This window comes from Dipteris shenzhenensis, chromosome 7 (genome assembly GCF_047967505.1).
Source record: "Dipteris shenzhenensis isolate YYH24624 ecotype China chromosome 7, Dip_SZ_1.0, whole genome shotgun sequence".
NCBI classification, from domain to species: Eukaryota; Viridiplantae; Streptophyta; class Polypodiopsida; order Gleicheniales; family Dipteridaceae; genus Dipteris; species Dipteris shenzhenensis.
The window spans coordinates 1,961,279-1,975,007 of NC_141602.1; the positions used below are offsets into that span (position 1 = coordinate 1,961,279).

At 41.0% G+C, this 13,729-nt stretch overlaps 1 protein-coding gene across 1 annotated transcript in view; it reads right to left on the reverse strand.

Annotated features, from left to right (window-relative positions):
* Positions 1–3,936: 3,936 nt before the first annotated feature.
* The window catches only part of LOC147899807 (putative serine/threonine protein kinase IREH1), a 167,512-nt gene continuing 157,719 nt past the window's right edge, over positions 3,937–13,729 (reverse strand). The window contains exons 16-17 of the mRNA XM_087377056.1: positions 4,753–4,830; positions 3,937–4,456 (exon numbers count right to left, since the gene is read on the reverse strand). Coding sequence (XP_087233182.1) covers positions 4,361–4,456; positions 4,753–4,830 — 174 coding nt within the window. The 3' untranslated portion in view covers positions 3,937–4,360. The remainder of the gene's footprint in view (positions 4,457–4,752; positions 4,831–13,729) is intronic.

A 13,729-nucleotide genomic window follows, 5' to 3' on the forward strand; every position in this document is an offset into this window, starting at 1 on the left:
ATGTATTTAGTGTTAAATTTCTCTAACTCAGTTCTCATGCTTGGTGCTCATCCATGTTTAGCCTCATGCTCCTCCATGCTCAAGTTCCCAATTTATGTGATGAGTTCTGAGTCATATCATATGCACTGTAGCAATTCTCAATTGTATTCACACTTGTAATATGTATTTAGTGTTACATTTCTCTAGCCTTAGCTGTCATAGCTCAAGGCAATTTAAATTTCTATAATGCAAGCTGATCAATGATGGTTATGTTTCCTATGGGTACATATTCATGTCTTGTGAATCTATAATACTTTTTAAGTCTACTCCCTTAAACATCTTATGCCTCTAAGATTTAAGAGTCTTTCGAGTTTGTACCTTATGCATCACATATAACACAAACCTTACCACTATGACCACTACACAAACTACCACCAAGAGCATCCATTGACTTTGCAAATTGTCGCAAGCCAAACATGTATCACATCCACTAGCTTTGGATGGTCTCTTACCATAAACTATCCACAAGGGATACTCAAACGGATTGGCTTTTGGATACTTAGAAGTGTGGATAACCATCGTCCAATGTGAACATATTCTCCATCATGCTTGCAAAGTTGCAAAAGGGTTTTTGGTAGCTGCATCAAGATCTAGAGACATGATTTTTATGTACTCATATAATTCACATAAGATATCTATACATAAATGCAAAATCACAATTTCATTAAGTTCTTTTCTTCTGCTTATCACAATCGATCACAACCAAAGTAGCACATCATCCAATCATTGTGTAGAGCCATGTAAATGTAAAAAGTGCCAAGACACACCTCACTATTTGAGAAGACCCTCGAAGATCCTATGATAATCGCTACTCTTATAGTTTGCTCTAACTTCAAGATGCAAGGCCATAAAAAATCTACCAAAATACCAACCTAGAGTCTTAACGGTGATAATGTATAACTTCCAAACTTTTGTTTGTTTCATGAAAAACTCTTATGATAAAGCTTCACTCAATTTTCTCAACAACATTTCCATTTGACAACTCAAACACAGTGTCAATAACAATGAAATGATATCAATGACTCATGTAGATCTCTAGAAACTAACTTCACATTGCATCTTTCTATTGAGTACTCTACTCTAGCTTAGTGAATATACCTACTCAATAATGATTTGAGATTTTATAGATTGTATCAAATGCTAGTTCTTCTTTATTAAGCCTTTTATTCTTATTCCCAAGGTCTTTGGCCAATGCTAACATTGAAGCGATCCTTTGTATGATGTTAGCCCCTAGCCTTTTAAAGTTGAAAAGAGCTAAACTATTGTAACCTTACCTTTCCATCGGGCAATAGTATGTGCTTTTCTTTCCTATTTTTCCATACATACACAATACTTGAATATAATCTCTTTTGAATTTTTGCAAGGTAATTGCAATATTCAATCGATAATGGTTGTTCTTGTTTCTCCTTCATGACTTCTCATATACTTAATCTATGTGCCACTTTTTGTAATACAAACAACGGTGAATTGCAGCTTTCTTTCACATCAAATAAGTTGTAGTACCACAATACTTTACAATATTTGGATCTCAAAATAAATGTCCTTTATTGATTGGAATACCCATTAAAAATGCATTTCTTAAAAGTAGAATCCAAATTTCTTAAACGTTTTGAACATAAACGTATGCAATTGAACATTTAAATCTAGGGTAGATACAATTTTGAGCCTTTCTACTTGAGGGTTCTTCTCTTTCTCCTTTGATAAGCACCTAGCTACTATGAGCTAGTTAGTCTATACAAAGAGAAAATCCCTTTGGTCCATGCAATCGAGAATCCAAATCGTACAAGGGTACCCTCTGAAAAACCTGATTCTACTCTATCATAAGCCTTTTCAAAATTCAAGAGTAAAATGGCAAGGCACTGGTTGCTCTACATAGCCCAATATAAGCCTTCCAAAAAATGAAGATATTATAAAAAATGCTTCTGCCATGCAAAAAGAACGTCTGTATCGTGAATAAGATCTAGAATTATGGGATGCAAACCTGAAGTTACACCTTTAACTAAAATCTTACAAAAGCTTTCCAAAAGAGTGATGGGCTTTCAATAAAATGTTTCCTTCATTGAAGGAGATTGGGGAGAGGAGGGTTGTGCAAGGGGGGGAGAAGAGAAGGAGGGAGAGATTGCAAGAGAGGGGACTAAGGGGAAAGGCAATGTGATGGAGGGGAGAAAGGAGTGGCAAAAGAGGGGATAGAGGAGGGCTAGTAAGAAGGGAGGTGATGAGAGGGGTGAGGCGAGGGACAGAGGATAATTGGAAAAGGGGGAGTGTAATGGAACGGAGGGGAAAGATAGGAGAGGGAGGGCAATATGGGAGGAGGGATGGGAGCAAGGGTGAAGTGGGATAAGATGCATTGAGAGGGAGAAATGTGAGGGAGCAAGGAAAGAGCGTAGGCAAAGGGCAACAATATGGGCACGAGGGGGACAAGAGGAGACGTGAAGCGCGAAGGAATGAGTTTTGGTTTACTTATGTTAATTTTTCAATGGGGAGGTTCAACTTTGATTGATTTTTCAATTCTAGGGGGTTGGGTTGGGGGGAAGGGACTTAATATGAAATTTGATCAAAAGTTTGTTAGGGGGAAACATTTTAGAATACCCTTGACTTTGATACCTTATGTGTCACCAATATACTTGCAACATGTGTATAATACTAAATTTCATTAGGCTTTCCGATGCCTAAATCTTAAATAGCTTAGTGTGATGGATATATTCCCACATCTTTAATATTGATTGCCTCGCTCTTTCCAACTTTTGCTCACTTGAGTACTCTTATTTGGGTGTTATATGTGTCTACCAAAATATAGTCTTGTTTTCTTATTAGCATTCGTGCCCTTACTACTTAATAGTAGACCTTTAAAACAACTTAAATAGTAGACCTTACAACTTATTAGTAGACCTTTAAAACAACTTAAATAATAGACCTTACAACTCAATAGTAGACCTTTAAAACAACTTAAATTCAACGTTCTCTTAATCATTCATTGGTATAGTCTTGTCAAATTAAAACTATATGTTGTTGAATTGCGTCTACTTTCACATGTTGCCGTTCACCATGGATTTTAGAGTCATCTTTTTGACTGCGGCACCTTCACCATACCCACCTCCTCATACTATTCCCTTTTGTTCTTTGTGGTACAAGATTAATGTTGAATCTTTAATGTATCCTCTAAAAACACAACATAGTGCAATTTCAATCCCATGATAGTCACTCGTAAGGTTGAAAACCATAAACTCCATCACGCATGGTAGGGACTAGCTACTATGACATCCCCACTGATGTCATCAGCGGCCAACAGTGGGTGTAGACCATAGTATAAAACTATGCTCACATACATACAAATCCACACTTCCACACATACTTGAGCATCCATTTATATAGTCTTTCGTACTCAGTTTTTGTCGGCACTCCGGAGGTGAAGGGCTGACTCAGCCATGACGAAGTATAGCACTAAATCAAGAAGCTACAAATGTGGGCTTATTGGCTAAGAAAGCACTTGTGGATAAGGTACTCAATGAAATGAAGAAAAAGGGTGGGAAGATGCAAGAAGAAAGGAGGACAGAGAGGAATGGGAAAAAGACAAGTTGGAATGGGTAGCTGCCAGCCTTCAAGGTAAAGTACATGCATTGGAAATTGAAGTACTGTACATAAAAGAAAGGCTTCCCTCTCATAATGATTGCTACCCTAGTAGCTTCACATGGAAAGATATGGACATAGGAAAAAATATGTTCAGCAAACTTCTCTAAAGAAATCTCTAGCTCCGATCTCAAGTTGAGCTCCTTGACTATGCCCCTTGTGATCTAGTACTAGTGCTCAATCATCTAAGAAACTCTATTTGTGTTATCAGTGTATATGCAACATATTGCTATCTTAAAGTAGACCTTGTTATCCCCAAAAAAAAAAGAGAAAAAAAGAACAGGTAGGATCTTGTGAATTGTAACAGAGATTTCCAGAAATTACTGCCCAAAACTGTTGTCAAATGGATGCACCCTCCCGAAGGGGGTATTTCCTCTCGTATATTACAAAAGGGACTCTTTTCCAAAGCTCCCCTTATTTCCCTCTTCATGCTTGAACCATATCAGCCCAACAGTGCTAAAATTGAACCCACTTATGGGCTTGACAAGGTCTCACCGTATAACAGGCCCTGTAGGGTTATAAAGGATACTGCACTCAAATATCAATTTGTATGACACATGCCCTCTGAGTTGGACCTTCCCCTCTTTATGTTTCTGCCTTTCAGGAGGCACTCATTAGAGCAGGTTCAAGTTCGCTAATTTGATACATGCTACATAATTTACAAAATCTAGATTTGTTGCATTGGCTACAAGTATTAAGATGCTGATTGATGTCTTGAATGCCCCTTGGAAGGATCCTTCCCAGTTTGTAACAGCAAATCATAATTAATAGAAGCAAGCTGTGATAGATTCTGCAATAGAAAAGTATTCAAAGTAAGTTACACAGGACAAGGTTGCCCTTCTTTGAACAAACAAATTTTCAGCTTAACGACCAGAGTGACAGACAGAGAGAGAAAGAGAGAGAGCGGGGGGGGGGGGGCAAGCTATTCAAATACTCACACACACATTGTCAAGATAGAAGGTTTTCCCACACATTGTCAAGATAGAAGGTTTTCCCACACATCACACATTATTCAGTGAATTTGTGTAGAAGGCAATAGATAATGCATTCACTACCCTCTCATATTTTTAAAATTTGGGCATGTACCTTGAAAGAGAAATTGTTGAAAGTGTGTTCAACTGAGGCATTGCTTCCGAAGTCGGCAAGATCTCCACATTCATCCTCCTGCCGAATTTGACTTGAATCAATTTCAGTGTGCGTCATAACAATCATCATCCTATGTATCTTTAGGAAACTCTAATTCTAGACACACAGGATGGCAAAACATGCAAGTTCACTCACAAACCTAGCATCAATGAAAAATACAAACAAGCACGTACATTGTTCATTTTCTGTCTTCCACACTCACAAAACCTCAAACCAAAAACTTTGCAATGCTGGTCACCCTACAACCCCCCTGTTTTTTGGTTTACCCATGTGCCTTTACTGTTGGGCATTGTTGATATGCAATACTCATGAAAAATGACACTGACAGATGAGCTTTTATTTAAAAGCATATATCAGTCACCGTGCATATATGCATGAAGTCTGGACGCAAGCATTTGCATATATGCTTCTTGCATATAGATGCAGATGTTTGCAACACGATTCATAAGCTTGGAGCTCGATCTTCAACGAACAGAGTGGACCTCTTCCAACAAAAGATGCTGCTCCCAAAAAAGCCGAAGTATGAAGGGTACAAGAGTGCTCTCCCAAACCATCTCTTCTTGAGGTTCTATACCCATCCTTGTGCCCTGATGTGGTCCTGACTGAGTGCCTTCGTGAAGAAGTCTACTGTGTTATGCTTGTTTGGGCATTGAATATGACTAATGTCTTTGCTTTGGTTCTTTTCTCAAACAAATTGGTGCTAAACCTGGAATTGACTTATCCAAGAATAAGACTAAACCTGGAATTGGTGCTAAACCTGGAATTGACTTATCCAAGAATAAGAAACTGGATTCTTTGCTATGGGAATGAGTAGATCTTGTGGCATTACATCTAGTGGAATCTACAAAAAACTGGATTCTTTGCTATGGGAATGCAGCTCTCATCGCATTTCAAGATGGTTGAATCAGCGTGAGAAGAGCCCATGTCCCACAAGATCCCTCTCAACCACACTGCTTTGCATCATGCATGAGGCCTCACATTCTGCTCGTGGTGAAGATCATCTTGGTTCCTCAAGCCTCTCAAGGGTAGTGTAAGGAGAGGTTGCTCCAACTGCAAAATAATAGTGATCTGCCATCGTCGTGACCCCGCTGCTTGAAACCTGCTATAGTCTAGTGAGCTCTTAGCTCTTTCCACTGATCTCTGCCTCTAATACAAAAGATAAACTATTCTTAGCGGGGTCATGGCTGTTGAGTTACCTACAACCACCCATGAGTCTACATTGGGCTAGTAAGTTGGCACCCAAACGGTCCTCTTAGTGGGGTCATGGCTGTTGAGTCTACAACCACCCATGAGTCTACATTGGGCTAGTAAGTTGGCACCCAAACAGTCCTCTTTGTTGTTTGCAAATTGGAGCATAAACGTTCGGGACCCCAATCTTAAGGTTCAACACTCTCAGCCCCATCCAAACCGCTCACCAACCACTGAGCTCTCCTTGGTCAAACGCATAAGGTGCAAGGAATGAGCTAATCAAGATATCAAGACCTTTCACTTTGCCCCAACAAGTTCTCTACCCTCTCGCTAGTAGACAATGACACCTAAAACCATCTGCATAAGAAAACATGTGTTATTGTAGAATACGTATGTTGCCAGTTCGCCTACTAGGGCAATCTGCAATTTTCGCTGAAGAATCAGGTGCTTCGGCTACTTTTTGGCACACTCATCCAATGTTTCATTGGTTAGAAGGGTTAGGACTTAAGTGTGAGGGGAAAACCAATGTTTCATTTGTGTGGGTTAGAGCATTAATGAGGGGCCCACATGGCAACCACTCATGCACACCTACCCTCTTGCTCCCCTTCCACCTTGGTTTTCATGAAGGTACGGGTTTTCTTGAATGTTGCTCGCTCTCCTCTCTTTCCGTACACATCACGAGGTCCTCCCTCTCTAAGGCTCTTTCTCCAAGGCTCCCCTACGGCTGTACGGAAGTATTAATGATTGATTGTACAGGCTGTTGCACGGAATCCAAGGCAAACATCCGTTTTGCTGAGGCTGTTTGTACGGTTGATTGCACACTTCCCGTGGTAGTTTGGCGCTGATTTTGAGACTATTGTGCAGCTGTTTTCTGCATATCATTCAAGGTGCACGCTTCCCTAGGCGGATCTTGCAGGCTGCATTGATCTCTTCCTCCTCCTACCCATGATCCTCCTGCTCTTTTCTTCTCTCTGATTTCCAGCCTGTTATCTCTCTCTTCCCTCCCTTCACCAAGCTGCCAGTTCCTCCTGCTAGTCTCCACACTGGATCTGTTGCTTCTGGAGGTGTTTTTTGCATGCTATAACTCCGATTGCATTTTTTTAAAGTTCAAAATCGAAAGCATGAGTAGCTCTATGATATTTGACTGCAAAAATAGGTATACGACCCTATTTTTCCTCGAATGTTCAAATGCAATGTAGAAAACCTTCAAAAATCAGTCACAAGTTGAGGGGATCATAAATTTGTAATTACTTTGGATACAAATGAAGGAAAAGGGACAAGTTTGCATATAAAAGGTTCACCTCTCTACACAACAAACTTGGAGGTGGTGTATTCAATACTCTACAATTCAAAGCGATATTACCTTATATTGAATTAACAACACATTCAAAATTTCAACCATGACTAGTGAATCAACATTATTGCTTATGACATGAAGCTGGTTTGAGTTCTTTTGTCACTATCGCTTTCATGTTGATTGCATTTGGTGATTTTGGAAGCTTGTTATTGCTCCATTTGTTGTTGGAAGCCCCTTTTGGCCATTCAGGCAGTGATTGGGAACCCAATTATAGAGGGTGTAACCAAAGGGGCAATGTGAGGATTATCTTCCTGTATTGTGGTCACTTGTTCAGTATGAGATCTGTGTTGAAGCTTCATCACCCTGAGAGGCTGATGAGTGGGTTGTGGGATTGCCAGTCTTGGTTGAGTAAGTTGGATGCTTTGTGGAATGCTTGGACACCTTTACAGTTGGTCATGGACAATGGTGAATGCCTTAGCCTTTCCTTCGAGGCAGAGCATACGAAGCATTTGGTAATAGTTTTTGCAGAAAACTCAAGAAGCATAGGCTGCTCATAGATGCCAAGAAAAGTGACTTCTTTACGCTTGAGATTCACTTTTTGGGACACATCGTGTCCAAGGATGGAGTGCATATAGATCTTGCTAAGTAGAAGCAATCCGCAATGGACCACAGTTGAGAAACTTGCATGATGTATGTAGCTTCATCTATGCTCGTACTATAGACAGTTCATACGTCATTTTGCTGAGGTTGCTTAAGCCCTTTATGCATTGCAGAAGAAGGGAGTTTCTTTTACATGGGCTGAAAAAGAAATGGCAGCATTTGCAATGCTGAAAGAAAAGCTTACTTCAGATCCAGTGCTGACCTTGCCAGATCTCTAAAAAGCTTTTGCTGTCCAGTGTGACACATGTGAAAAATTTAGAATTGGTGCAATTATCATGCAGGATGGATGGGTTGTTGCCTATGAGAGTAGAATTTTGCAAGATGCTGAAAGAAATTTGCAGATTTATGAGAAAGAAGTGTTGGCTGTGGTTCATGCTCTTTTTACATGGAAACATTACTTGCTTGGGGCTGATTTCACTATTCAAACAGATCACTTCTCCTTGAGATATTTCCTTACTAAGTCTAAGTTGTCTAAGAAGCATATGTGTTGGGTCAATTTCTTATCCATCTTTACAGTCAGATGGTGCAAGTTGAGGGCAAAAAGAACGTTGTGGCTGATGCCTTGTCAAGGAAACCCCAGGTTTCAGCAATATCCATTGCATACCACCATGAGTTGGATGCAATGAAGGATCCATATGCACGAGATAAGGATTTAGCAAGGATCTATAATCAGTTGTCTAATGGTCAATGTCTTAAGCATTATACTCTCAGAGATGGCTTTCTTATGATGCATGGTTGCCTTTATGTCACAAAGTAGTTGAGGCCTAAGGTTTTAAAACATAGTCATTCCCCACCGTATGCAGGACATAAAGGCATTGATGCCACAGTGAAGGCAGTTGAGCAATTCTTCTATTGGCCAGTTTTGAGACAAGATGTAGAAGCCTTTGTCAAGACATGCATTATCTGTCAGAAGGTCAAGTTTGACCGACAGAAGGTACCAGGATTGTTGCATCCGTTGCTTATCCTAGATAGACCACAAGAGAGCATTGCCATGGATTTTAGTTTTGATCTTCCGAGAACACCTACAGGGAATGATGACTTATGGACTGTGACATGCAAGTTCAATAAGCAGACTCATTTCATTCCGGTAAGGAAGAAGATAACAACGTGCCATATGGCAAAATTGTTCATGCAGAACCTCTTCAAGTATCATGGCATGCCCGAATCTATCATTAGTGACAGAGATCTGCGTATGACGAGATTGTTTTTTGGAGAGAGCTTTTTGGGAATATGGGCACTACTTTGAAGTTCTCATCTTCTTTTCATTCACAAACAGATGGGCGACCAGAAGAGGCTAATTCCATTGTGCTTGATCTTTTAAAATGCTATGTGTCTCAGCATAAGACACAATGGGAACAATATTTGCCTTTGGTGGAATTTGCTTACAACAACTCCATTCATACTTCCACGGGTAAAGCTCCTTTTGAGATTGTGAAAGGAGGAAGGGAAGTCCCACCTATCTTCCATACACAAGATAAGATCTTTGAGCCCAACAAGTATGTTGAGAGCATGGATGTAGCATACCACAAAGTCAAGCAAGCTCTCCAGAAGACTCGGGCAAAGCAAAAGAAAGTAGCTGATCGTCAATGCTGCGCACTAGATTTGCAGAGGGTGATTGGGTCTTTTTGCGTTTTGAAAAGGCAAGGCTGAAAAATAGAAGGAGCAAAGACCGGTTGTTCCCCAAGTTGAGTATGAGATATTAAGGGCCTTTCAAGTTGTGTAAGATCAATGATGTACCTTACAAGGTTGAAGCTACCAGATCATTAAAGGATTCACAATGCTTTCAAGTGAGTCTTCTCAAACATTTCCAAGGAGATGTGCCGAAGGATATGCCTTACGAGATACAGCCATAGGTTGAGGAATTTGATGAGATTCTAGTTCCAAGGCAAATATTTACACATAAGGAAAGGAAATTCAGATGTAAACTTTCCTTCTGCTATTCAGTGGAGTTTTAGAAATATTCAACATTGCATGCGAAGTGGCTGGAAGAGGGTGATCTGGCAGATATATCTCAGTTGTTGCAACTGTACCTAGAAGCTTTTCAGCTTGAGACAACTTTGGTTGTGGCTCCTTCAGGCTTAGTGAATCAAGGTCAAGCCTTGGCCACGTGGCCCATCCCTCTGTAGTGTAGGCATTGTCCACCAAGACCAACCAAACAGCTTGATGACACTTCAAAAGCACTCTATGGTTGATGCATTGCCACCTCTTGAGATACCTCCTCCACATGCCTGTGAAGGGTGCATTTTAGGCAAGATGCATAGATTCCCCTTCAAAAAGGATGGTTCAGTTAAAGCTGTACGCAAATTACAGCTTATACACAGTGATGTCTTTGGTCCCATGAGGACTCCATCATTGGGTGGTCATCTCTACTTTGTTACTTTTATTGATGATTACTCCAATTTCACTTGGGTCTTTGGGCTGAAGCGCAAATCAGAAGTGTTCATGGTGTTTAAACACTTTTCAGCCATGGTTGAAAATGAAACCGGACTCAAGATATGGACATTGCACACAGATAGAGGTGGGGAATACTTGTATGCAGATTTTGATGCTTTTCTGAAAGGCAAGGGTATTGTGCATCAGCTCACAATGAGGCTGACCCCTCAGCAAAATGGCAAAGCTGAGAGGAAAAATAGAACTCTTATGGAGATGGACAGATGTATGCTGAAAAGCAAACACATGCCTCACAAATTCTGGCTTGAAGGTCTGATGTGTGCCAACTACATTTTAAATCGGGCTCCCACTAAGGCTTTGAAAACAAAAACTCCCTACGAGGTCTGGAATGGGAGAAAGCCTTCAGTGGATCATTTCCGAGTCTTTGGATGCCTTGCATATGCTCATGTGCCAGTTGAATTTAGGCACAAGTTGTCAAATAAGGCAATTAAGTGCATATTTGTTGGGTACAGTGCAGAAAGCAAGGGCTACCTTCTCTACATTCCTGCTACACGCAAGATCATTGTCAGTAGAGATGTGATATTTGCAGAGAATTCAGCTCACACTCAGGCTGAATTTCATATGCCTTCTTCTTCAGAGGATGTTTTTGAGGGGTTACTACCCATTGCTTTGGGTTCCCCTGCTGATATTTCTGATACAAATCAGAATTTACAGCCACCTCCCGATGCTCCAGTTCAGCCACAAGATGTCTTGCCACCTCCACAGGCAGTGGAATAGGTGGTTCAGCAAGAAATTGCAGACATACATGCAGCAAAAACAGTCCCAAACTGGCTGTTACAGACTCTCAGAAAGAGTAAGATTGATGCTCCATTACCTGGCAGGACTCGCAGTGCAGCAAGGCACATGGAAGGTGCTAATTCAGTGGAATCAGCATATGCAGATACTCTTCTCGATGAGGAGGAGCCTGCAACATTCGAAGAAGCAAAGGACAATGTGCATTGGATGAATGCCATGCACGATGAGTTGCAGTCCATTAAGAAAAATCAGACTTGGGATGTTGTAGACTTGCCACCACGTAAACATACCATTGGCACACGATGGGTTTCCAAGGTGAAACGGAAGCCAGATGGCTCCATTGACAGATACAAGGCAAGGCTATGCTCAGAAAAAGGGCATAGATTATGAGGAGACTTTTTGCTCCTACCATCCCGGATGACCACCACCCGATCTGTTATTGCAATGGCTGCACATTTTGAGTGGAATGTTCATCAATTGGACATAAAAACAGCCTTCTTAAATGGAGACTTGCTGGAAGAGGTTTATGTCAAACAACCTCCAGGCTTTGAAATTACAGCAAATGCACTTCAGGTATGCAAGCTAAACAAAGCTTTGTATGGGCTGAAACAGGCCCCTCGTGCATGGTATGCCAAGATTCATGCCTTTTTGACCAGCAAGGGGCTGCACAATAGTCCTACTGAGAGCACCCTCTACATCAAGCTGGATGGGGGGGAAATTTTAGTCATCCTTCTTTATGTCGATGACTTACTGCTCACAAGGTCCAAAGAAGATAATATTGCAGATTTCAAAGCTGATTTGCAGACCACCTTTGACATGTCAGATTTGGGGCTGCTTCACTTTTATTTGGGGATCCAGTTCTCTCAAGAGAGACGTGGCACTGTTATGTCTCAGTCCAAGTATGTGCAGAAACTCTTGGACAGATTTAACATGGATGATTGTAAGCCCATAGCCACTCCCATGGAGCCGGGGCTGAAACTCACAATGCATGATGCAGGAGAATCAGTTGATGCCACATCTTACAGTCAGGCTGTTGGATGCCTCATGTATCTCTGCAACACTAGACCTGATATTCAGTTTACAGTATCTCAGGTGAGCAGGTATATGCACAGCCCAAAAACTATGCATTGGCAGGCAGTTAAGCGCATCTTCCGTTATTTGCAGGGCACGAAGTCTTTTGGCTTGTTATTTCCCAGGGGGGGTGACTTGCAGATGCATGCCTACAGTGACTCAGATTGGGCTGGTGATTATGACACTAGGCAGTCCACTAGTGGCAATTGTTTCTTTTTGGGTAAATCTTGCATTTCCTGGCTGAGCAAGAAACAATCTACAGTGGCTACCTCATCATGTGAAGCTAAGTACGGGGCAGCTTTCACAGCAACAGTTGAATGTGTTTGGCTGCGACGTCTATTTGCTGATCTTCATCTGTCTTTGGAGGGTCCTTCTCCAATTCTCACTGATAGTCAGAGTGCCATTGCAGTGGCAAAGAATCCAGTGTTTCATGCTCGCACGAAGCACATTGAGGTTCACTATCACTACGTCAGAGAGAAGTTGCATGCAGGAGAGATCAGTATACGTTGCAGATATTTTCACCAAAGCACTACCACGTGAAAAGTTTGAGGCATTTCACAGTGCCCTGAACTTATATCCGTTTGGTGATTGATCAGCCTTGTACATGACATTGGCACTGCAGGGGGGTGTTAGAATTATATCTTATAGATATAATTCTAACAGTGACCTGTAATTTAATAAGCTAGTTAGGGACACTTTTCCCTCTTTAAGAGGTTTTTCCCCCTAACCGCGGTTAGTTCACTAACTATGGTTAGTGACTACTAAGGTTTTGTCAATAGGACAAAACCTTATCTCTCACTCTTTCAGTTGAACTCTTACACTATTCTATTGCAACTAAGCTTTCAAGCTTTCAGCTCTCAGCTCACTCTCTCTTGCTCTCTCTCTCTCCCCAACACTCACAGTTATGTTGGTCCTAAAAGGTGATCAACTACACTGCGATCCCAGCACATATGCTATGATGACAGTGGCCGAGGTTACATAACACTGTAGATCAGAGGGCTTCCTCATTGCCTTGCAATGCAAGATTAAGTGCTCATACTATGTAATAGCTACACTGTGACCTCAAAAGATCCATGAGAAGTGAGATCCATTCTAGGCGACCATCTCAAAGTCAATAGATCATCGAAGGAGGCATAGAATTCATCTTGGGATTGGATCTTGCAACCTCACATTGCAGTTCCACCATTCTATTTCTGCTGACTGGTTGTACAAAAAAATGTGACGATGGCCTTCAACTGACATATAACCTGGCCATCAACATGCTGAGTATATAGCATCTGATCTTCTGAAGCAGTTATAAAGAGAATACTTTTCTCTCTTCTTGTGGAGTTGTCATCTTACTTTTTTCCTGTGACTTCTATTGACATGATGATTATTGGTCAGCCATATGCAATATTTCTCCCAAACTGTATCAAATTCTGTGCACTTATTGCTGCCCTTTGTCTATAAAATAACATGCCAAAGGACGATTTTAAAAAGTGACACAAGCAGCTTATGTCATATAACTTTGAAATT